The following is a 25,252-nucleotide window of genomic DNA, read 5'->3' on the forward strand; positions in this document are numbered from 1 at the left end:
AAGGGATTACGGGGTCGTTAAAAGGAGATGATGATGATGAGTGAAACATTTGTTAAAAGTGAGTTTTGCTCCATTTTGACGACCTTCCTTGCCGCAGTTGTTAAGTGAATCACTGCAGCTGTTAAGTTGATAACATGGTTATTAAATGAATCTGGCTTGCCCATGGGCTTTGCTTGTCGGAAGGTCGCAAAACGGGGTCGCGTGACCCCCGAGGACAGTGTGACCGTTGTAAATGTGAGTCAGTTGCCAAGTGTTTTGATCACATGACCACGGTCGTGGGGAAAACAGTCAAAAGTTCCTTTTTCCAGTGCCGTAGTAACTTTGAACGGTCACTTAAACGAACTGTTGTAAGTCGAAGACTGTCTGCAATGAGGCCTACCCTAGGAAACTTTTAAACATTACTAGTAGTGAGCTAGGTGTCAGAAACCAATAGGGCTTATTTATCAGGGAGTCGATTTAAAAATAACCCACAGCCATCTCTCCAAGTCATGCCGAATACCCTTCAAGCGATTGCACAAGCGCTTAGGTGGTGCCATCTTTTCCCTATCTCATGTTGCCCCACGGGGGAGGCTCACGAGTTGTATCCTGACACTACTAGGCTGCTTAGGATCACGTGGCGTGAATTCCTATGCCTTTGAACACAACACTTACAATCCTGAAAATCAAGTTGAAGTGTGGCGCAGCGATTAGAGTGCAGTACTGCAAGCTACTTCTGCAGCCAGCTGCCTACAATTTGGCAGTTCAAATCCCACCGGGCTCAAGGTAGACTCGTCCTTCCGTCCTTCCGAGGTGGGTAAAATGAGGACCCCGATTGTTTGGGGGGGCAATAGGCTGACTTAGAGAGGGCTGGAAAGCACTATAAAGCGGTATGTAAGTCTAAGTGCTATTGCTATATATATATATAGATCCTGATATATATGACATCTGTCTCTCTCTCCCAATAGATAGGTAGGTAATGGATGGAATGAATAGGTAGATAGATAGATGGAATGGATAGAGATAGATAAGATAGATAATGGATGGAGATAGATATGGATGGAGAGATAGATAGATATGGAGACAGAGGGGGAGAGAGGATGGAGATAAAGAGATATGGATGGAGAGATAGATGGAGAAATAGATAAATATGGAGACAGAGAGAGAGAGAGAGAGGGAGAGAGGATGGAGATAGATAAAGGGATATGGATGGATAGGTAGGTAGGTAGGTAGGTAGATAATGGCTGGAATGAATAGATATAGATTAGATAATGGAAGGAGATAGATAGATATGGATGGACAGATAGATATGGAAACATAGATACGATAGATAGATAGATAGAGGAGGAAAGATAAAGAGATATGGATGGAGAGAGAGAAAGAGAGAGAAGAGAGATTGAGATTCTAAAGGGGTATTTTTGAATGTCAGATATGGGGAGGTGAGTGGACTTCAACTCCCAGAATTGAGCATTGCTATCTGGGGAATTCTGGGAGCTGAAGTCGACCCATCTTCATGCTGCCAAGGTAAAGCCACATTGTTTGAAGAGGTTGGGAAGTCCTCCGGAGATTCTGGCCATCCGCTCTTGGGAGACCCTAACCCAAACCCTAACCCCTCTGATAGAGGGAGAGGGGCTTCTCCCTCCCCTCCGAAGCCATCCATCCGCCAGCTCACCTGCCAAAATTACCCTGTAGTATCTTGAACACAAGCCGGCTGCCTCCCCCACATAATGATGGGGGTGGGGTGGGGTGTTGGAGGCCAAAATCCAGCCACAAATCTACAACTTTCACTTAAGTCAATTGCAAGCGGCTAAACAAACCAGAGGCAGGAAGCAGTCGCAACCCTTACTAGTTCGATGGGGAAGGTGGGAAAATTGTATAGTCCTGCACTGCGCTGGCCGGATTTGACACCCGAGACTTGTGCTCAAGGCTCATTTTTTTAAAAAAATTCTTGCTCGCGTGCTGGAGAAGTTGGCTTCCGGGGGACACAGGAGGTCCTCGACTTACGACTACAGTTTTTGAGCCCCAAAATCGATGCTGCTTAGCAGGGACAGTTAAGCTTGGCCCCATTCTACAGCCTTCCTTGCCACGGTTGTTAAGCGAATCCCTGCAGTCGTCACGGACATTAAATGAATCGGGGGGGGCCCCACTGACTTGGCTCGACGGAAGGACGCAAAAGGGGAAAATCACGTGACTCTGGAGGACACTGCAAACCGCCATTAAGTACGTGCCAGATGCCAAGCCTACGAATTTTGAGCATGTGACCGCAGAGGGAAAAAACGGCCATAAGTCACTTTTTTCAGCACCGTTGTAACTTCAAACAGTCACTAAATGACCTGTTGTAAGTAGAGAACTACCTGAACTACAGTTATATTGCTACCTTTCAGTCGTTACATACAATTGGTGGCTTTTACAATTTGCGCGTACAGGAGGTACCCTGGAAGTGATAGGCAGGTAGATAGGTAGATAAACAGACAGGATAAATGACAGATAGGTAGGTAGGTAAATACACTGCTCAAAAAAATAAAGGGAACACTTAAACAACACAATGTAACTCCAAGTCAATCCCACTTCTGTGAAGTCAAACTGTCCACTTAGGTAGCAACACTGATTGACAATCAATTTCACATGCTGTTGTGCAAATGGAATACACAACAGGTGGAAAGCATAGGCAGTTAGCAAGACATCCCCAATAAAGGAATGGTTCTGCAGGTGGTGACCACAGACCACTTCTTAGTTCCAATGCTTTCTGGCTGATGGTTTGGTCACTCTTGAATGCTGGCGGTGCTTTCACCCTAGTGGTAGCATGAGACGGAGTCTACAACCCACACAAGTGGCTCAGGTAATGCAGCTCATCCAGGATGGCACACCAATGTGAGCTGTGGCAAGAAGGTTTGCTGTGTCTGTCAGCGTAGTGTCCAGAGCATGGAGGCGCTACCAGGAGACAGGCCAGTACATCAGGAGATGTGGAGGAGGCCGTAGGAGGGCAACAACCCAGCATCAGGACCGCTACCTCCGCCTTTGTGCAAGGAGGGACAGGAGGAGCACTGCCAGAGCCCTGCAAAATGACCTCCAGCGGGCCACAAATGTGCATGTGGCTGCTCAAATGGTCAGAAACAGACTCCATGAGGGTGGTATGAGGGCCCGACGTCCACAGGTGGGGGTTGTGCTTACAGCCCAACACTGTGCAGGACATTTGGCATTCGCCAGAGAACACCAAGATTGGCAAATTTGCCACTGGCACCCTGTGCTCTTCACAGATGAAAGCAGGTTCACCCTGAGCACGTGTGACAGATGTGACAGGGTCTGGAGACGCCGTGGAGAATGTTCTGCTGCCTGCAACATCCTCCAGCAAGACCGGTTGGCAGTGGGTCAGTAATGGTGTGGGGTGGCATTTCTTTAGGGGGCCGCACAGCCCTCCATGTGCTCGCCAGAGGTAGCCTGATTGCCATTAGGTACCAAGATGAAACCCCTTGGGAGACCATATGCTGGTGCGGTTGGCCCTGGGTTCCTCCTAATGTATGACAATGCTAGACCTCATGTGGCTGGAGTGTGTCAGCAGTTCCTGCAAGACGAAGGCATTGATGCTATGGACTGGCCCGTCCATTCCCCAGACCTGAATCCAATTGAGCACATCTGGGACATCATGTCTCGCTCCATCCACCAACGCCACGTTGTACCACAGACTGTCCAGGAGTTGGGGGATGCTTTAGTCCAGGTGCGGGAGGAGATCCCTCAGGAGACCATCTGCCACCTCATCAGGAGCATGTCCAGGCACTGTAGGGAGGTCATACAGGCACGTGGAGGTCACACACACTACTGAGCCTCATTTTGACTTATTTTAAGGACATTACATCAAAGTTGGATCAGCCTGTAGTGTTTTTTTTTCCACTTTAATTTTGAGTGTAACTCCAAATCCAGACCTCCATGGGTTGCTAAATTTGATTTCCATTGATAATTTTAGTGTGATTTTGTTGTCAGCACATTCAACTATGTAATTAACAAAGTATTTAATGAGAATATTTCATTCATTCAGATCTAGGATGTCTTATTTTTGTGTTCCCTTTATTTTTTTGAGCAGTGTAGTAGATAGATGATAAAAGATGATAGGGATAGACAAATAGACAGACATGAAAAATGACAGATAGGTAGGTAGGTAGGTACTAGTAGATAGATAGATAGATAGATAGATAGATAGATAGATAGATAGATAGATAGATAGATAGAGGATAAATGATAGGTAGGTAGCTAGCTAGCTAGATAGGTAAATGATAAAAGTTGATAGATATAGATAGATATGGATGGCTGGATAGACAGACATGATAAATGACAGGTAGGTAGGTAGGTAGATGATAAAAGATAGACAGACAGATGTGATAAATGAGAGATAGATAGGTAGGTATGTACCGTAGATAGATAGAATTGATAGAGATGATAAATAATAGGTAGGTATATAAGTAGCTAGATAGGTAGGTAAATGATAAAAGATGATAGATAGATGATAGGTGATAGATAGATATGGATGGGTGGATAGACAGACAGACAGACAGACATGATAAATGACAGATAGGTTGGTAGGTAGATAAAAAGATAGACAGACAGACATATGGATGTGATAAATGAGAAGTAGGTAGGTAGGTACCATAGATAGACAGAATTGATAGATATGATAAATGATAGGTAGGTAGGTATAGATAGGAAGTACTGTAGATAAATTATAAAAGATAGATAGATAGATAGATAGATAGATAGATAGATAGATAGATAGATAGATAGATAGATAGATAGATAGATAGATTAGATAGATTAGATATAGATAGATAGATAGGACAGACAGACAATAAATGATAGTTAGGTAGATGATAAACAACCATTAGCAAACTGTTGTGACTTGAGGAGCACCTATAAACCGACACAACTTGAGAATTCGGAAGAGGTTAAAAAGAAAAGAAAAAAGGAAGCCTAGATAACAAACATGTTCTAGGTCAGATCTCTGAGAAAATGCGTAGAGAGATCAAAGCCCGTTTCTAAAATAAGCCACCATCTAAACCCACCAGGATTTTAAGCGCCTTGAACAATGTGGAACTTTTGATACACACAACGCACACTTGTCAACTGACAAAGACATAGTAACCTGTGGGAGGGTTGCATCTGAGATAAACATAGCAAGAAAACAGAGCAGTAACATAACCAAGGTTTGCCAAAGATACCTCGCTTGTTCATTTTGTGCGACCTGCAGAATTCAAAACCATCCCAAGTTGATAAATAGGATTTTCATGCTAAAAATGTCATTGTCCCTTGGCAAATTTTCAGCCTCCAAAGCCGAGTTCCTTAACTTTAAAACGGGTGGACTTCAACTCCCAGAGTTCCACTAGCCAGCCATATTTCTTCCTAGTTACTCAAGCTGAGCTCAAAACACAGAGGGCCAGCGGCTACCACATCCTTAATTGTAATCTCATTTTTCACTTCAGTTAACGTTTCTTTGAGGAAGAAATACTTGCCCGGGGTTCTGAGATACGGTTTCACTCTGGCTGCAGAACCTTTGCCGTCTTGAACAAAATGTGCTTTGCTTAGATCTCGGAGAGATCAGCCGCCCGGGTGTTTCCATAAAAGACCACTGGTGCAGGCAACGTGCGTGCTAATTCTCCCACGGACGCTGGGCTGCTTGCAAAGGAAGCAAAGAAACCCTCAATCTGTCCACTTTCCAAGTCAGTGTGATCTCATCATGGCTACTTTTCAAGAGGGGTGGACTTCAATTCCCAGAATTCCCTTAGCTAGCATGTTGATTTCTACATTCCTCTTTAAAGGCTGCGGATCTGGGAGGCACCCTAAGAGCCGAACCGGGTGGTACCACTAAAGAGGTGAGAGCAACCCACCACAGGGACCACCCACCAGCCACCGGGGTGAAGCCACCCTTAAAACCAAAATGCCAGCCAGCAACTGACACCTTAACAGAAAACACGCGAGGCTGGCCAGGGAATTCTGGGAGTTGAAGTCCACTGCTCTTAAAACGTTGCCAAGATTGGGACCAAGCTGACTGAGAAAGTGGATAGCAACTTTAAGAGGGGTGGACTTCAACTCCCAGAATTCCACTTGCCAGCATATTGAAGTCCTTTCATCTGGTCAGGGAATTCTGGGAGTCAAAGTCCTCCGCTCTTCAAAGTAGCCAAGATTGGGACCACACTGTCTTAGAAAGTGGATAGCAAGCCTAACAGGCTTGGATTTCAACCCCCAGAATTCCCCAGCCAGCCTTTTAAGCTGGGTGACCTTCAAAGTGCTGGCTGGGGAATTCTGGGAGTTGAAGCCCACCCATCTTAACATTCAGAAACTCTGTTTTAGACCCGGGTCCTCCAACCTTGGCAACTTTTAAGACTTTGTGGACTTCGACTCCCAGAATTCCTCAGCCAGCAGGTTGCACCCCACCCATCTTAAAAGGCTGGCTGGGAATTCTGGGAGTTGAAGTCCACTGCTCTTAAAGAATAGCCAATATTGGGATTACGCTGACTTTGAAAGTAGATAGCAATTTTAAGAGGGGTAGACTTCAACTCCCAGAATTCCCCCAGCAAGCATGTTGATCTCTACTCATCTTTAAAGGCTGGCCAGGGAATTCTGGGAGTTGAAGTCCTCCCTTCTTAATAGTAGCCAAGATTGGGACCATGCTGACTGAGAAAGTAGATAGATAGCAAGTATAAGACTTGTGGATTTCAACTCCCAGAATTCCCCAGCCAGCCCTTTTAAGCTGAGTGACCTTTGACATGGTGACTGGGGAATTCTGGGAGTTGAAGTCCACAAATCTTAAAGGAGCCAAGGTTGGAGGTCCCTGCTTTAGGCTAACTCCACCACAAAAGTCTGCAAAGTTAATTCTGGAGCATTCAATCTTGCAATGGGGTGACATTTCTCCTGGTCTGGAAATTTAGTCCAAAAAAAAAAAAAAAAGGCTTGGAAGAAAATATCCTCCCGGCGCTTTTCAGATTAATGATCAACCGGACATCCCCAATTACCGCCAGCGCAAACAATGGCGCAGCTCATACCATCAGCCCGGTCTTCGTAGGGGGCACCCACCATCGAGGGGGGTCTGGTGTTTTTTTTTTCCTTTTGGATTTTTCTTTCTCCCCTCTAGCCCTCCAGGGGCTCAACTCTCTCACCCCACGGAGGGCCAAAGGTGACCTGCCCACTGAGCTCACCCCCAAGCAACACATGCACACACACATCGTCTCCTGGAGGAGGGAAACAGGCCTCGCAAGGAGCCACTTCAGCATCGCAGCCATTGGGGGCGGGGTGGGTGGAATTTAAAAAAGCCACAACCCCCACTGTCCTAGCAAGCAGGACAAGAGGAAAACCACGTCAAGGATTTTCTCCTGTATGGATGGACCTTTCAGGAAGCTTTGTGGGGGAGGCCTGGCTGCTATTTTCAACGTGCCTTATGCTGTGTCCCCCTGCCCCCCCCACTCCTCTGTTAAGACAGAAATCAGCAAACTCTCGTGAGAATATTGGTAAGGATTGCATTGTGGGGTCCTGGGTGCTCTCTGAGCTGAGTTGCTTACTTGCAGACGTTTCATGACCCAACTAGGTGACAGCATCAGTGCTAGAGAGGAGGAGGAGGAGGAGGAGGAGGAGGAGGAGGAGGAGGAGGAGGAGGGAGGAGGAAGGGGGGGATTATGGGGTCCTCAATGCTTTCAAACCTTGCAGAGGTTTTCTTGCAGACGTTTCATGACCCAACTAGGTAACAGCATCAGTGCTGCAAGGGGGTTGGGTTTAGGAGGAGGGGAGAGAGGAGGAGGAGGAGGAGGAGGAGAACTGTGGGGTCCTGGCTGCTCTCTGCGCTGGGTGATTTTCTTGCAGACGTTTCATGACCCAACTAGGGAATATCATCAGTGGTAGAAAGGGAGTGGAGTTTGCAGAGAGGAGGAGGAATGTGGGTTCCTTGGTGCTCTCTGAGCTGGGTTGTTTCCTTGAAGACGTCTCATGACCCAATAAGGTAACATCATCAGTGCTAGAAGGGGGGGGGGTTGCTCTCTCTTTATATACTTGAATCAAGTAGTAAACAATACCCTAAACCGTTTCTGACCTAAGCTATCAACTCAGACAATGAAGCTAACAATAAACAATAGCCTAATCAAGGAGGAACCTCTAACAAACTCCCAACAAACAAGCCACTTGTATATAAACAGGGCAAACCCCTCCCTTCCTCCCAGCACTGATGATGTTCCCTAGTTGGGTCAGGAAACGTCTGCAAGAAAACCACCAAGCTCAGAAATCACCAAAGACCCCATAGTTTCCTAGTATGATTTGATTGCTTATTGTACCCTATGACTATTATTAAGTGTTGCACCTAATGATTCTTGACTCTTGACGAATGTCTCTTTTCCTGTATGGACACTGAGAGCTTTTGCACCAAGACAAATTCCTTGTGTGTCCAATCACACTTGGCCAATAAAAGAATTCTATTCTACTCTATTTTTATATTCTTTTCTATTCTTATTCCTATATTCTATTGTATTCTTATTCCTATTCTATTCCATTCCATATTTTATTCTATTCTCCATTCCATATTCTATTCTATCCTTATTCCTATTCTATTCTACTCTTATTCCTATTCCTATTCTATTCTATTCTATTTTCTATTCTATTCTATTCTATCTATTCTATTCTATTCTATTCTATTTTCTGTTCTATTCTATTCTATTTTCTATTCTATTCTATTCTATTTTCTATTCTATTCTATTCTATTCTATTCTACTCTACTCTCCCATTCCATATTCTATTCTTTTCTATTCTATTCTATTCTATCCTTATTCCTATTCTATTCTATTCTTATTTCTATTCTATTCTATTTTCTATTTTTTATTCCAGACCGAATTGGGTGCCAATCATGGCACTCTTGGGGTAGATAGGAAGAAGAGGCTGGCTGGAGAATTCCTAGAGCTCACAGAATTCCTAGAGTTCACACCTCTTAAACTTGCCAAAAATCGAGAAAGACCGATAAGGAAGACAAGACAGGATAAGGGGGAAGAGTTGAAAACAGGCTCCTGAGATCGTGAAATGACAAAGGGACGTTATTGGCAAGAGAACCTCTTCCAGTTCTCCTACTGAAGGTTAAAAATAAGCATTGAAGCAACGCTCCCCAGCAGTTTAATCAATAAGCTGCAAAGTCCAAACTACTCCATTTGGAGCTTCCTGTCACACCTTTGCCCAACTTGGCACCCTTTAGATGTGTCGGGACTGCATCTCCCAGAATTCCCTGCAGCACCCTTGAAGAGACGGGGAAAACTTTGCTAAAGGCTTCTTGGCTGCCATTAAAACGTTCCTAAGTCTCTTTTTTGGTTCCAGGTATAAGTCCTCGGTCTATGACTACAACGGAGCCCAAAATTCCCACGGCCAGGCGAGGCGGTTGTTGAAATGGGTTCTCTCTCCCATTTTACGACCTCTCTTGCCCCCCGTTGCTAAGGGAATCGCTGCCGTCGATCAGTCAGTAACCCCCGGTTGTTAAGTGAATCTGGCTTCCGCGGGAGGTTGCAAAAGGAGATCACGTGACCAACCCGGGACCATCATAAATGCAAGTTCGGAGGCCAAGTGCCTGAATTTTGATCACGTGACAACGGCCGTTAAGTGTGAAAAACAGATATGTCTCCTTTTTTTTCCCCCCCAGCGCCTTGCAAATTTTGAAACGGTCACTAAACAAATGGTCTGTAAGCCAAGGACTACTTAGACCCCTATTTTTTCTTCAGCTATCCTTGAGAAAACCTACCAGGAACAGGCCTGGTGAGTCCTCAACAGCCATGATTGGATTTCCTGAGCAAACTCAGCGTAACTTGCAAACCACCATTGAGCAACAGGACAAGCAATAGCAATTAAGACTTATATATCGCTTATTTAACAGGAGAGCAGAGTTGGGAGGCACCTGCGAGGTTAAATCTAATCCAACCCCGCTGCTCAGGCAGGAATTCAGACAAAATTGTCTATCCCCTTCCACTCCAATTCCTATTCTATAGAATAACAGTATTCTATTGCAATATTAATGCAACATCAGGGGTTTTCAATTCAGCTTGCACAGAATGCGAAAGATGAGTGTTTGTGTTTATTTTCATAGTCACAATGTACACTGAAGATGGTATTTAATTTCGTGGTACGGGGTGCAATGACAATAAACTAAACTAAAACAGAGTTGGAAGGGACCTTAGAGGTCTTCTAGTCCAACCCCGCTGCTCAGGCAGGAAGCAGGAATTCCTATATACCATTTCCACAGAATAACAAGAGTTGGAAGGGTCCTTAGAGGTCTTCTAGTCCAACCCCCCTGCTCAGGCAGGAAGCCCCCCACATACCATTGCATTTCTGGTTCGTTATCGCATGAATCCACCCAAGTAGTTTGATTCCACAACCCTTGCTCACAACACAAAGTACGGACTAGATCTCTCACGATCTTCCCTAAGCCTTCGCGCCTTCCCCAAGCAGGGATCACCAACCCGGAAAAAAAAAAGGCCGCTATCCCCATCTTTTATCTGGTTAATAAATTAACAAAAGCAAGGCTCAAATCGAGGGCCCCGCGTTTTATTTCTGGAGAGCAAAGCCTTAGCCTTTCCACGCAGCAAAAGTATTTTTTCTATCCTAAAAAAAAAAAAAAATGCATTTCACATACCTGATTAATGCATTAATTGCTCTCATTCAATTCCTGCTCTCCACTTAATTAGGCTGAAACCCCCCACTCACCCATATACAAACAAACCCTTATTATAAAAGGGATGAGAAAGAAAGCTGGAAAAAGCTTTGGGCTGCAAGCTCTTTTAAGGCAATTTCCTATTAAGCTATTCCAGCCCCAAATATCCATTTTAATGATATTATAAATAGATGCAGTCCTCTCTTGGAAGTCTACGTTTGCAAGGCTTCAGTTGGTGGTGGGAAGACACAATCAAACTGACAAAGCACCAATGAGACAATGAATTTAAAAATCAAAGCCAAAGGCCTTTCCAGCAGGCCACAAACTCAGAAAGAACCCAGTAAGTTCATTTCTTTCTTTTCTTTTTTTCTTTTTCTATTTTTTTAAAGAGCAACAAGGTAAAATCTTGGAAAGCTGCAATTCACGCACAGCTGAGATCACATAAGCAATTAATCAGCCTGCTCAGACAACTCATTAATCGCAGATTAAAAATATGAATTTTTAATCAGAGAGCTGCCCCTCTGCGAAATGATGTTCGGCGCTTACAATATTGTTGTAAACATGCCTCTCCTTTGCTATCCAGACAATAAAGGTTTGGCCACATCAGTTGTGCTTTTTTCCGCAAAATAAAAATAAAATAAAATTGAAGAAACAATTCAAATTCAAATTCAACCTGGGCCAAAAATGATAGTTAGGTAATTTATAAACAGGTTGATTTATTCTGTATTATTCTTCAACAAATTCCATATATCTGGACATTTCAATGAGCTGGAATTAAAGAAGAATACAGAGTAAATCAACCTCTTTATGAATTATCTAACTATTATTATTTTTGGCCCAGGTTGAATTTTGCCTCCCTTGTTTAGGATGATTTGTTTGTTGAGAAACATACTGAATTTGGGAGGTGTCGGATTAGCTACAGATTGTATGACTATTTTGTTCCACAAAGAGAAAAATAAAGACAGAATTTCAAAGTCTGACTCACTCGGGGGTATCTTGTGTCACCAAAACCCGAGCATAACGTTGCACAAGGAAGAACGGGCGATTGTAAAAGAAAAATTCTAAACGTCTCTCACCGCTGACAAAAGCCTCACAAAGAGGGGCCTCGCCCAGCTTCCCCTCCAAGCCCCAAGTTTGCATCTGTTCACAAGGAAACGTTCAAATGCACAAAATGTAAGGCGTCAGTTTTGTAATTTTCTTTCCAAAATGAAATATCCTCCAATTTACCTTCTATCTATTCTCCCACAGCAAATTCACTTCTGCTCTATGCCTTATTTCTTTTTTTTGCCCCCAAGCAAATAATCCAAAGTCTCTTCTTGTTTTCAAAGAAATAAATCTATTTATCATCCATCCATCCATCTAATCCACCCATATCTATTTATCTATCCATCCATATCTATCCATCTATATTATCTATTTATATTATCTATCTATTCATATCTACCTATCTTATCCACCCATATCTATTTATCTATCTATCCATCCATCCATATCTATCTACATTATCTAATCTATCTATCTATATTTTCTATCTAATCTATATTATCTACAATATCTATCTACATTATCTAATCTATCTATCTAATCCACCCATACCTACCTAACTACCTATATTTTCTATCTACATTATCTAATCTATCTTATCCACCCATTATCTACCTACATTATCTAATCTATCTAATCTATCTATTTTATCTACCCATATCTAACTATCTTTCTTTCAAGAAGAGATTGGACTGTCATTTGTCAGAAATGATGTAGGGTCTCCCGCTTGGGTGGGGGGTTGGACTAGATGACCTGCAAGGCCCCTTCCACCTCTGATTATCTGTTATCTATCTATCTATCTATCTTATCTGCCCATATCTATCTATCTATCTATCTATCTATCTATCTATCTATCTATCTATCATCTATCTATCTATCTATCTATCTATCTATCTATCTATCTATCTATCTATCTATCTATCATCTATCTATCTAATCTATATTATCTATCTACATTATATCTATCTATCTATCTATCTATCTATCTATCTATCTATCTATCTATCTATCTATCTATCTATCTATCTGTCTATCTATCTATCTGTATGTCTATCTGTCTGTCTGTCTGTCTGTCTGTCTATCTATCTATCTATCTATCTATCTATCTATCTATCTATCTATCTATTTATCTATCTATCTATCACTTCCAGGGTACCTCTTGTACACACTAATTTTCAAAGCCACCAATCGTATGTAATACAGGTAGTCCTCGACTTACAACAGTTCATTTAATTGCGGTTTGACGTTACGACATTGAAGTGACCATTTTTCACAAGTGTGACCGTTGTAGCATCCCCCATGGTCACATGATCAAAATTAAGACTCGCATTTACGATGGCTGCCGTGTCCCCGGTTTGGTCACACGGTCCCCTTTTGCGACCTTCTGACGCGCAGAGTCAATACCCTAACACTGAACAACCGTGTTACTAATTTAACGACTGCACAGCAATTCACTTAACAACACTTATGGCAAAAAGGGCCACAAAACGAGGCAAAATTCACAACAAAAATTGGGGTGGGGGGGCCACCATTGCAGTCGTAAATTGAGGACTACATGTATACGGGTATATATAGCAGGCAGGAGATAAATTTATTTTATTTGCTTACTGAATTTGTTTGCTACCCGTCTCACTATTAGAGCAATTCCAGAAGGAATCTCGGTTTAGAGCAGGGGTGTCCAACCTTGGCCACTTTAAGACTTGTGGACTTCAACTCCCAGAATTCCTCAGCCAGCTTTTCACTCAGTTCTGCAAAGGGTGTTTTAAAGACAAATGGCAGGAACGTTCTAGAGAGCCGTTAATGCAATTGTGGTTGGGTTAAAAACAACCACCACCACCCGTTCAGGACAGCAATCGCCTTTTATATTAACCCCTGTGAGTGAAACAGAAGAAAAAGCACCTTAGATACATTGAGAGCAAAAGTGGCCTATAAATCTAAACCAGCAATAGTTAGTTTACCAATAGGTTATCCTGGACTTGGTTCTCTATAAATTAGTAAATGTTTCCTTGTTTTAATGCTCAAATTATATTTTGTTACCCTCTACAGATCTGGGAGGAGGGCTCAATTGATTTGATTCCTACTTTTAATTCATTAAATTATATATTTCATTACAAGTTTGTTAGGCTAGATGGGCAGCCAGCAAGTCTAATAAAAAAAATAGTTTAAGGGAGACAATTCCAGGCTGAAGCCATTTCCTAAAACATTTTGTTTCCCTTTCCCAACACACACACACGGTCCTTGACTTACAACGGTTCATTTAGTGACTGTTCAAAGTTACAACAGCAGGGGAAAAAAGTGACTTGTGAGTTTTGCATACTTATGACCGCTGCAGCATCCTCATGGTCACGTGATCAAAAAAAATCCAGACACTTGGCAACTGGCATGTACCTAGGACGGTTCCATCGTCCCAGGGGTCATGGGATCCGATTTTGCGACCTTCCAACAAGCAAAAACGGGGAAGCCGGATTCACTTTAACAACAGTGTTGTTAACTTAACATCTGAAGTGATTTAACAACTTAACAACGATGGCGAGAAAGGTTAATAAAATGGAGCAAAACTCACTTAGGAACGGTGTTGCTTAGCAACTGAAATTTTGGGCTTGATTGTGGTTGTAAGTCGAGAAATGAATGAATAGATTAGACAGAGAGGTAGACAGACACATATGATAGATTAGATAGATAGACCAACAGAGACGTAAGATAGAGACATCAGACAGACAGACAGACAGACAGACAGACAGACAGACAGAAAGAAAGAAAGAAAGAAAGAAAGAAAGAAAGAAAGAAAGAAAGAAAGAAAGAAAGAAAGAAAGACAGAGACAGACAGACAGACACCTTAGATCAGGGTGGGCAAACTTTTGGCTTGGGGCCGACTTTTAAAATTTGACAGACGGGCCGGGTCAGCACAAGATTTTTTGGGAATCGCCCACCCCACCCTTCCCCCTCTTCTCCTCCTTCCTCCCCTTGGAGGCCCCCTGAGTCAGGAGTTGCTACCGCCGGCGCGGCTCCGGTCCCGTTGCCTGGGGAAGGGAAAGGCAAAAGGGAAGAGCCGCGGCGGTGCTTGCAACGGGAGCAGCGGCACCGGAGGCTCAGGCTCAGCGGCTCCTGGTTTTGCCTTTTCCTTCCCAAGGCAACGCGGGACTGAGCCGCACGAGCTGGCTGCGCCGGTAGCAACTCCTGACAGCCCCAGCCGGACACCTGAGCGGAGCCCGGTGGAACTGCCTGTTGCTGCTGCCGGAGCACCGCCGGGTCGCCTCCTCCAAGCAGCCCGCCCGCCGGGCTTCCTCCGCCGCATGGCTCGGGGCCAGGCCCGAGCACCCGCGAGTTAAAAGGAAGCCGGAAGTTGCTGGGAAGTTGCTTGGGTGCTGGGAGCAGGCTTTTAAGTGCCGCCCGAGCAAAGTTTAAGCAGCCATCGCCGGGCGGACCCTTCCGCTCCTCGGGAAGACGCCCCAGCCTGCAAACTTGGAAGTTTTGGAAGACGCTCCAGCCTGCAAACCAGCCTGGAAGCCCGGAAAAAAAGGGGATCGCGGGGACTCACCTTCGGAGAGGTCGCACTCGAAGGTGATTTTGAACTCCCAGCCGAGGCCTTTGCAAAGTTCTTTTCTTTCCTACCCCCGAGAGCGCTCCGCACTGTTTTGCAGCTTTGGGGGCCACGCGGCACAGGCAATACGCCACGCCCAGTGATTTGTTTTCAGGGCGGGCTGGATTGGACAGACCAATCGGCCGGATGTGGCCCGCGGGCCGTAGTTTGCCCACCCCTGCCTTAGATAGATACAGACAGACATAAGATAGATAGAGACATGATAGGTAGACAGACAGACAGGTAGAGAGATGGACAAACATGTGATAAGACAGACAGATAGAAACAATAGATAGATAGATAGATAGATAGATAGATAGATAGATAGATAGATAGATAGATAGATAGATAGATAGATAGATAACCTTAGATAGATACCTTAGATAGATATAGATACAGACAAACAGACATAAGATAGAGACATGATAGGTATACAGACAGACAGGTAGAGAGAAAGATAAACATGTGATAAGACAAATAGATACATTAGATAGACAGATAGATAGATGGATGGATGGATGGATGGATGGATGGATGGATAGATGTAGACAGACAAGAGACACAGACCTAAGATAGAGACATTAGAGAGACACATAAAATAAAGACATGACAGGTAGAGAGAGGTAGACAGACAGACAGACATGCGATAAGACAGACAGACAGAAACATTAGATAGATGATAGATAGATAGATAGATAGATAGATAGATAGATAGATAGATAGATAGATAGATAGATAGATAGATATAGAAATAATATAAATACATATAGATGTAAATGCTGCATGGATTTTGGAATCAACTACTTGGATGGATTCGCACGATACGTTATGAGCCAGAAATGCAATGGTATAGAAAAGTGGCACATAAAATATTAATGACATTAATTAAAAAAACAAAGCAGAAATGAGAAAGAATCATCGTTTTGGGAAAAGGGCTTACACCCGGAATCGTGTCCATTAACATGTGGGTTAAATCTCTCTACCATTCACCCAGACCGAAGTACCAATCCTTCCAGAGATCTCATGCCATGGTGCAATTGCTGTAGCACAGGTGCATATATATCTAAGGTTTAGGTCTCTGCCACTTATAAAGAAAAATACTTAAGATACACTTAGGTGCATGCTTAAAAATACTTCAGCTCTTCCATGGGAGCCAACACCTGTTCCAAAGGCAACCAAAGGTGCCTTCCCAAGACACAAAAATGAAATTTTAATAATTTCACAATCCAGGAAAAATGTAGCCAATGAGCACCAGTAAAACTATACCACAAAGGAAAGAAGAATTTACAAAAGCTAAATCTCATCTGGTGTCGCATTTTTGCCGTTTTGCAGGTTGGGGATATTTTATCTAAGCACACACACACACACACAGCTAGTGGAAATTGTACAAAAGAGCCCAATGAAATCTTGCTGGAGTCAATTTAGACAACACAACATGGTTCCTTGTGCATCAGGAAAAAAAAATAACCCATTGCCATAATTTCCTCTGCAGAAAACTGGAGAAAACACTATTTTGGAAGGGACTAACCTACTACAGATAGTCCTTGACTTACAACAGTTCGTTTAGTGACCTAAACATTTAGTTCCGTTTAGTGACCAAGTTACAACAGCACTGAAAATAGTGAATCACAATCTTTTTTTTTCACACTAACGACCACAGTGGCATCCCCGTGGTCAGGGGATTTATATTCGGGTGCTTGAAAACAGACTCACAGTTATGACGGTTGCAGTGTCCCGGGGTTACGTCGTGATTCCCTTTTGCAACAAGTCAACGGGGGGGGGGGGACGAATGAGTCATTAATTGAACAACTGCATTGATTTAACAAATGCGACAAGAACAGTGGGCAAAAGGTAACAAATGTCTCACTTAGGGACGTAAACTTTGGGCTGAGATGTGGTCATTAAGCCAAGGACTGCTTGAACCTGAGAATGCTAAGAAATATACAGATGGTCCCCGACTTATAATCATTTCGAGACCCATTCGAAGTTCCAACTGCACAGAAAAAAAGGAACTTATGGCTGGTCCTCACACTTATGACAACTGCAGCATCCCCATAGTCACCTGATCAAACTTCAGGCGCTTGGCCTCTATACAGGTCATGTGATCATCTGTGGTAACCTTCCCAGCCAGCTGCTGCCAAGCAAAGTCAATGGGAAGAAAGGTGGATTTGCTTAACGACCACTGGATTCACTTAACGACTGTGGCTGGCGGGGGAAGGAGGTAAAACCAGGTGCGACTCGCTTTGCAACCGCCTTGCTTTAGCAAGGGAAATCCTACTCCCAATTGTGATTGTAGGTCTTGCTGCTTTTTTAGAATTGTGCAGCTTTTTTGTTAACAATCTGTGCCCTCTTTTGGATAACTGGCATCTCTTCTCACTCCCATTTTGGAGAAAAAGAGTGAAAAAGCAGCAATCGTCTACAACTGTCCCTTTCCAAGGGGAAAAAAATGGACTCAAATAAGCACCTGGAGAAGAAAACCCATGTAAACCTATAATTGGAATGTGATTGCAAAGAAAATTGGAATACAATTGCGCCAAGCCAGGAACAAAAATCCACCACGAACCCAGCATTCCCACAAACACCTCTAGCCAACTTTCTGGATAGATGCGATGCACAAAATCCTTTGGACTTTTCTGAGTTTCCACCCATTCATCCTGGAATATTGAAAAAGTAGCTCGGAATAAAATGGAATTAAGAAGAGCCCCAGGCAGCTTATACCTGGCTATGAGACAGACTACAAAGACGAAGATGGGTGAGTGGTGAGTTCTAGTCCCGGCCTTAGCCATGAAAGCCAGCTGGGTGACTCAGAGCCAATCACCAGGAGACGGGGAGTTCTAGTCCCGCCTTAGGTATGAGAGCTGGCTAGGTGGACTTTGGGCCAGTCACCAGTTCACAGTGAGTTCTAGTTGGGTGACAGGCTACAAAAAGGAAGATGGGTGAGTGGCGAGTTCTAGTCTCACCTTAGCCATGGGAAGCCAATTGGGTGACTTTGGGCCAGTCACCAGGAGATGGTGAGTTCTAGTTGGGAGACTTTGGATTAATCACCAGGAGACAGTGAGTTCTAGTCCCACTTTAGGAATGAAAGCCAGGTGGGATGACTTTGGGCCAGTCACCAGGAGACAGTGAGTTCTAGTCCCGCCTTAGGAATGAAAGCCAGGTGGGTGACTTTGGATCAATTACCAAGAGACTGTGAGTTCTAGTCCCGCCTTAGCCATGAAAGCCAGGTGGGTGACTCAGAGCCAATCACCAGGAGACAGTGAGTTCTAGTCCCGCCTTACGAAAGCCAGGTGGGTGACTTTGGGCCAGTCACCAGGAGACAGTGAGTTCTAGTCCCGCCTCAGGAATGAAAGCCAGGTGGGTGACTTTGGATCAATTACCAGGAGACTGTGAGTTCTAGTCCCGCCTTATCCATGAAAGCCAGGTGGGTGACTTTGGGCCAGTCACCAGGAGATGGTGAGTTCTAGTTGGGCGACTTTGGATCAATCACCAGGAGACAGAAAGTTCTAATCCCACCTTAGCCATATGGGAACCCGGTTGGGTGGCTTTGGGCCAGTCACCAGGAGACAGTGAGTTCTAGTCCCAATCCTAAGCATGAAAGCTGGCTGGGTGACTTGGGCCAGTCCCTCTCTCTCAGCCCAACCCACCTCACAGGGTTGTTGTGGGGGAAATAGGAGGATGACAGTGCGATAGATTTCCTTGCCACCTGGAGTTATTTGTAGAAATAATAAAGGTGGGAAAGAAAGAAAGACTTCTTTGGATTGAAGATAAAAGATGGCCACTCGACCATCTACATCCCCTTGCCTTTACAAAAAATCAGCAGAGCGGTTGCCTCTAAAGTTTAATTTTAACCAGACTGTGGGCCATAAAAGGAACATTGCACATTAAGGGGGGGAAACGTTGAGACTTTCAGAGAAGAGCAACTAAGACGATCAAAGGCCTGGAGACTAAAACACATGAAGAACGGTTGCAGGAACTGTTACGGCTAGTCTAGAGGGGGACATGATAGCAGTATTTCAATATTTGAGGGGCGCCACAAAGAAGACCGGGTCAAATTATTCTCCAAAGCCCCTGAAGGCAGGAGAAGAAACAACGGATGGAAACGAATCAAGGTTGGAAGCAACCTGGGATTAAGGAGGAACCTTGAGGGCCATTAACCAGTGGAACAACTTGGCACCAGAAGTTGTCGGTGCTCCAACACTGGAGGTTTTTTTTTTTACAAAGAGACTGGACAGCCACACGTCTGAAATTTGTAGAGGGTGCTCGAGTTGGATTAGATGACCTCCAAGTTCCCTTCCAGCTCTCTTCTGATCGAACGCCATCTGCTTCCCGGGCCCCAGCTAAAGCCTTGACCTGGCACAGATTGTTCTCGCTGGCTGGCTGCAACCTTCAGACAAACCTCCCACCGCACCCTCTTTCCCGGCCCCCCCCTTGGCTTGGGTGTATAAACACCCTCTTGTCACACACTCCATCAGCTGTTTGGGCTGTTTTCCGCCCAGGGCTCCATTTCCGGGTAGTAACAGAACAGCCAATCAGCTGATTTCTAAGCTGGAGGAGGTGGGGGGGGGGCTTCTTTTGTTTTTGCCTGCAAACACTTTTCCAAAACAAGCAATTTTATCCGGGCACTTCCAGCCTGGGAAAGGGATCACGGGCCGGTGGGGAAGGGGAAAGGAAAGAGGACCTGCATTCCCCCCGCTGACAAACCTGCAAGGCCCAGGTTTAAATTTCCCAAACCTTTCCAAAAAAAAAGGGGGAGAGAAACTTGCAAAACTTTTTTTTTTTTTTTTAAATTGCATGCATCCACTTCCGACCTCCGTATCAAGGCGCCCAGAAAGGAACAGGGGAAGCGCCTAGTTTTGACCCAACTTAACAAAGAGGGGAGCAGGTACACACACACACACACACACACACCAAAAGAAGCAGCCATGCAAAATCACACTCAAAACGTCGGGCTTCTTCTTTTCAGAGGGGGTTTGCACAACTGCCGCTGGAGAGAAAGCATCCAAAAAAAAACAAAAAACAAGCAGCCACCGGTGACTCAGAGCACCTCAAGAGCCTTTGAAATTACCCAAATGAGGTTGGCTTGTTTTGTTTTTTTCCTTTTAAACACGGGGAAGAAGTTTTGTCCCCCTGTGAACGGAGGAGGGGGAGAGGCTACGGTAAACCAACCTCGAGAACTCCTGGCTTGCAAGGAAGGGGGTTGTCCCCAAGGCCTTGGCCCAGCCAGAGGCAAAAAATAGGAAAGGCCGGGAAGAGGGGGCTCAAAACAAAACAAAAACAAAACCCAGCCCAAACTAGCAAAGAGAGACACGCAGCTCCCAAAAGGCTGGGCTGGCAAAGGCCACGTTGGTTATTTTCTCTACCCACATCCCGTTGTCGTCGTCGTCGCAAAGTCAAAAGACTGGCTTGCCAGCCCGAAATTCAAGATTACAGGGCAAAAGAGGCTGTACTTTCAAAAGCAGGAACGGCAGAAGGAAACAAACAACAAAAAAAGGAGGTAGAGCTCGGGTAACACCCAGGAGCAACAAGGCGACGGCGTCCCAGAGTGGCAGGTATTATCTAAGAAATTAAGCCCATTTAAGGAAAAGAGCCTTCTTTTGGAACTAAGCCCGAATCCAAACTCCACGGCACCTTCCTGGTTAAAACATGGTTAGATTCAGGCTGGGTTGCAGTAGCCAAGGCCTGCGCAAACCAAACCTTTAACTATAAAGAGAGAGAAAAGTGAGCCGGGCTAACCACAGACAACAAAAGAGATCTATTTTGTCATTCCATACATAAGACACAAAAACTTGCAGACCCAGGAGAAATTGGCCTAGCTCACTTAAAATACCGAGAATTATAATCAGAGGCCTGGCCGGAGAGCTTTTTTCCCAAAGAATCTCTATGGTTCTTTTGTTGAGCAGAAAAAGACCAGCAGCTTAATCGTCCAACGGGAGAGAATGCCAGGCTATTTTCCTCCCCCCCCCCTCAAATCCACCATCAAATTAAACCGCAACTATACCACCAATATATATGCCACACGGAATCTCACATACACATATTTCACAGTTCCTATTCTTTGTCTCTCTCTCTCTCTCTCTCTCTCTCTCTCTCTCTATCTATCTATCTATATATCTATATAATATAAATATATTATATATATATATATATATATATTTACAAAGCCCACTGTGATCTCTTAACATCACAAGCCACAAAGTGAAGAGGGGGGGGGGGGAAGAGGGAATTGGTAGACGACGGCACCAGTGGGGCTCATCTCCCCAGAATCTGTTCAAAAATGTAGATATAATGAGAATTTTTGTCACCGAACAGCTGGAGTTCTAAGCCTTCTCCCCAACCCGCAGAAATTAACCATCCAATGCCATTTGTTATTGGAGGGAGGACGTGCATATGCAATTCCCGGATAAAAATAGCTTTGATTCCATTGCAATCACAAGCCACTTCCTATTTATTAAAAACAACATATATATATTTTTTTAAAAAAAGGAAGATCTAGGTGCATTATCAAAGAACAGGTTTTGTTGTTTTTGTGCTGTTGGTCTTTTTTCCCCCTCCCAAACAAAACATAGAGAAGCTAAAACATCACGCACGGCCATAAAAATAACAATTTGACCCCAGCAAACCCCAATCTAAGTAAGTTTGTTTTATCTCTCCCAACTAAAGGCTATTTGTAAACCCCCAGCCCCCTCTTTACATACCTAATTCCTTCACAAATTAAATTCTCCAGGGAGAGGTTAACACATTCAATAAACATCTGCGAAGTGCATTTCTGGCTGATTCTCCCGTCAATTGCAACCAATCTGTCTTCCCCTTCCCACCACCTGATAAACAGGACGAGTAACACAACAATTCCACAAACCAACATAATAATTCAGCAGCTTTCTCCCCCCCCCCCTCCTTGAACCCCCTCCCCCACAAGCCCACCATATCCAAAGGCACCACCGTCAAATCTTATTAGGCCAAGAACAAAATAGGGGAAAAACAAATAAATCCAGATTCTTTAGAGAGAAATCTACAGCGAAGCGTTACATAAACACACACACACACACACAAAAACCAGCAGCAGGACGAGGGAAGGAAGAGGGGCTACGAGTTTCAGCATTTTTTCCCCAAGCCTGGTTTAACCACGGTTATTTCAGGCCCACTAACCAGGTTTAATTTCCAACATCACCCCTCCTCTTAAATTTGGCTGCTTCCTGAACAGCAGCCTCAAACTAAATTAAGGAACTAGTAACACACCAACAGACAAGGATCATCCAATATTAACTGTCAACAACCTACCCCCCCCCCCAAAAAAAACCCCTGGTTGTCCCCCAACTCATTCTGGCCTGTAGCCACCCTTCCCCAATCAGGCTATATATGCAAGCTAGCTGTTGAGGGTGGAAGCTGCTGGAGGGAGCTGTGTATTATTATATTATTATAATAAAAAAAAAATTGAAGAGGTATTGAAAAACTGGTGAATAGACCAGCTTTCTTGCTTTTCTCCCTCCATCCCGGCTTGTTTAATCTGAGATAAATGCCTCCACCACCAGAGAGGATAGAGAGGACAATAACATGTCCCCCCCACCTCCCTACATACACACACACACACACCAGCCCCAAAGAGACTGTGCAATAAAGAGAATTGTGATTTTCTCCCTCTCCCCAGTGGTTTCTATAGGGAGAAACTGGGGGGGCTGGGGGGGCAGCAGCAGCAGCTGGCTGGGGAAGGTGAGGATAGGTGGGGTTCCATTATTTGCTCATTTGTGAGGAGGGGGTGACACCTCAGCAATTTCCAGGAAATGGTGGGTGGGGTGGGGGGAGAAGGAAAGGAGAAATAAATATTTTTTTGGTAATAAAAAGGCCTCTCTTTGCAGGCCAAGCTAAGAAGGGTGTTGTTGACACCGAGCAGGAGGAAAATGTCTCCCGTTCGGGGCTGGAGGGGGGAAGGTAGGCTTAAGCCCACCCCCTCAAAGGGGGGAAATAGGAAGGAGCCCACTTTTTTTGGGGGGGGGGGTTAATTTGGGGAGGGGGCTTTCCACCATAGGGCCTCTTTTGAGGCCTGGTGGGTTTACCCGACAGATATATATCCCTGAAGGAATTTGGTGTGTGTGTGTGTGTCCATTTTCTCTCTCTCTCTCAAAGGTGTTTACATATATATATATATTTATTTATTTCTTGGCTACCTTAACACCCCCTCCCCTCTTTAAAAAAAAAAAGGCCAAAGACACCCCCCTCTCCAGCTCTCTTGCTTCCTCCTCCTTTGCAAACCTGTGACAACCCCCCACCCACCCACCCAATTTGGGGCTGGTTCTTCTCCCCCTTTTTGGGCAAGGGGCAAAATCAGGAGTTTGGGAGATTGGGGAGGGGGTGGGGAAGAGGAAACAGGGCCTGTTCTCCAGTTTGGGGGAGTTGTGGAGGGGGTCCCTGTTCCCCAAGGGGGTGTCCATTCATCCCCAGCAGCTGGAGCCCCTCCCCCAAAAATAAGGTCTCCTGGAGCCCCCTCCCTCTCCTTGCTTCTGCAAGGGGCCCCCGTTCTCAGGCATTCTCCAGGGAGGGGACTCCCCAGTTTGTTTCCTCCCCCTCGACTCAAAGGCGAGAAAGTGGGGGGGTCAAAGGAGTCCCCCTCCTCCCCCCACACACAACAGCCCCCCTCTCTCTCTCAGGAAAGGATACAGCTTGACCACGTCGGTGTCCATCCGCCTCTTGCCCGGGCTGGGGAGGACATGGTGCCCCCCGGCCGGCGGCCCCTCCCGGGCGGAGTCTCGAGCGAGGCCTGTCAGGATCCCTCGGCGCGCGGGGACTTGTGGGGGGAGAGAGAGAGAGAGAGAGAGTCGCTTCGTCGGGGAGGGGGCCCGCGGTGCGCCTGCGCGGAGGCCTCCCTCGCGGCCCCTCCCTTCGCGAGCCGGCTCTTCCTGGCCCGCGGTTGCCCCCCCGCTCCCCTCCGCTGCCGCCGCTGGCTTCTCCTTCTTCTCCTCTCCTTCTTCCTCCTCCTCCTGCGCCCGCCCGCACCCGAATCGCCGCTTGTGCCTTCTCTCTCGGCCGCTCGCTCGGCTCTGCCAAAGACCTCTCGCTGGGCTCCTGACGTCACCCACAGTGACCTCATCGCCCGGGGCTCGCCTGATTGGGCGGAGGGGAGCCACGCCCTCCATGGGGAGGAGGGGGAGGAGGCTTCCTCCCGAGAGGCATGCCGGGAGAGGTAGTTTTCTCCCGTCGCTGCTCAGGCTTCGGACCTCTTTCCAGGCCTCAGACATGGGTTCTAATCCATGTGGTCCTCGTCTTACGACCACGGCGGAGGCCATCCTTTCCGTGGCTCCACCAGACCGTTTGTTCGGGGAGCTCTGCTCCATGCGACAACCTTTCTTGCCACGGTTGTTAAGGGAATCGCTTCAGTCGTTAAGTGAATCATCAGGGTCCTTAAGGGAATCGGGGCTTCCCAATTGGACTTTGCTTGCCGGAAGGTCGCAAAAGGGGACTGCGTGACCTTGGGGACACCAGCAACCATCATAAATATGAGTCAGTTGCCAAGAGTCTGGATTTTGTTCACTCACAGGCAGATACCGCAATGGTTGTAAGTGTGAAAAACAGCCATTGGTCACTTTTTCCAGTGCCATGATAACTTCGAACGGTCACTAAATGAACTGTTGTAAATCGAGGATTACCTGTACACACCTTGGCCTCTTTTTTTTTTTTTTTGAGGCAAATCTTTAATTTCTTTTCCTGTTCCAACCACGGATTGGGTTTGCACTCATCCCTCATGCATGAGTTAACGACCAGCCGGTTCCTCTTAGCATGTGCAGAGTGCTCAGCACCTGCGAGAGAAGGAAGTCCATCAAAGTCGGCTCTGGGATTGCCCGGCCCTTGCAGCTTCGCCGTGTCTTTGAAAACTTTGTGATTTGATGTTTTTGCAGGCAGGTGAGAGCGCCTCTGAGCGTACGAAGAGTGCCAGCCTTTTTTCCCAGCCACAGAAAACCCTCTTCCAATGTGGAATAAGAGAACGAGAATAGAATAGAATAGAATAGAAT

At 45.4% G+C, this 25,252-nt stretch overlaps 1 protein-coding gene across 1 annotated transcript in view; it reads right to left on the reverse strand.

The window, feature by feature from the left end:
- UBE2H (ubiquitin conjugating enzyme E2 H) overlaps nucleotides 1-24,296 on the reverse strand; it is a 63,289-nt gene extending 38,993 nt beyond the window's left edge. The window contains exon 1 of the mRNA XM_087968955.1: nucleotides 23,904-24,296. Within this exon, the coding sequence (XP_087825081.1) occupies nucleotides 23,904-23,926 (23 nt within the window). The 5' untranslated portion in view covers nucleotides 23,927-24,296. The remainder of the gene's footprint in view (nucleotides 1-23,903) is intronic.
- Nucleotides 24,297-25,252: the final 956 nt, after the last annotated feature.

The sequence above is a fragment of the Notechis scutatus genome, chromosome 6, assembly GCF_049901735.1.
Source record: "Notechis scutatus isolate UNSWTSFEM ecotype Mainland chromosome 6, rNotScu1.2, whole genome shotgun sequence".
In the NCBI taxonomy this organism is placed as follows: domain Eukaryota; kingdom Metazoa; phylum Chordata; class Lepidosauria; order Squamata; family Elapidae; genus Notechis; species Notechis scutatus.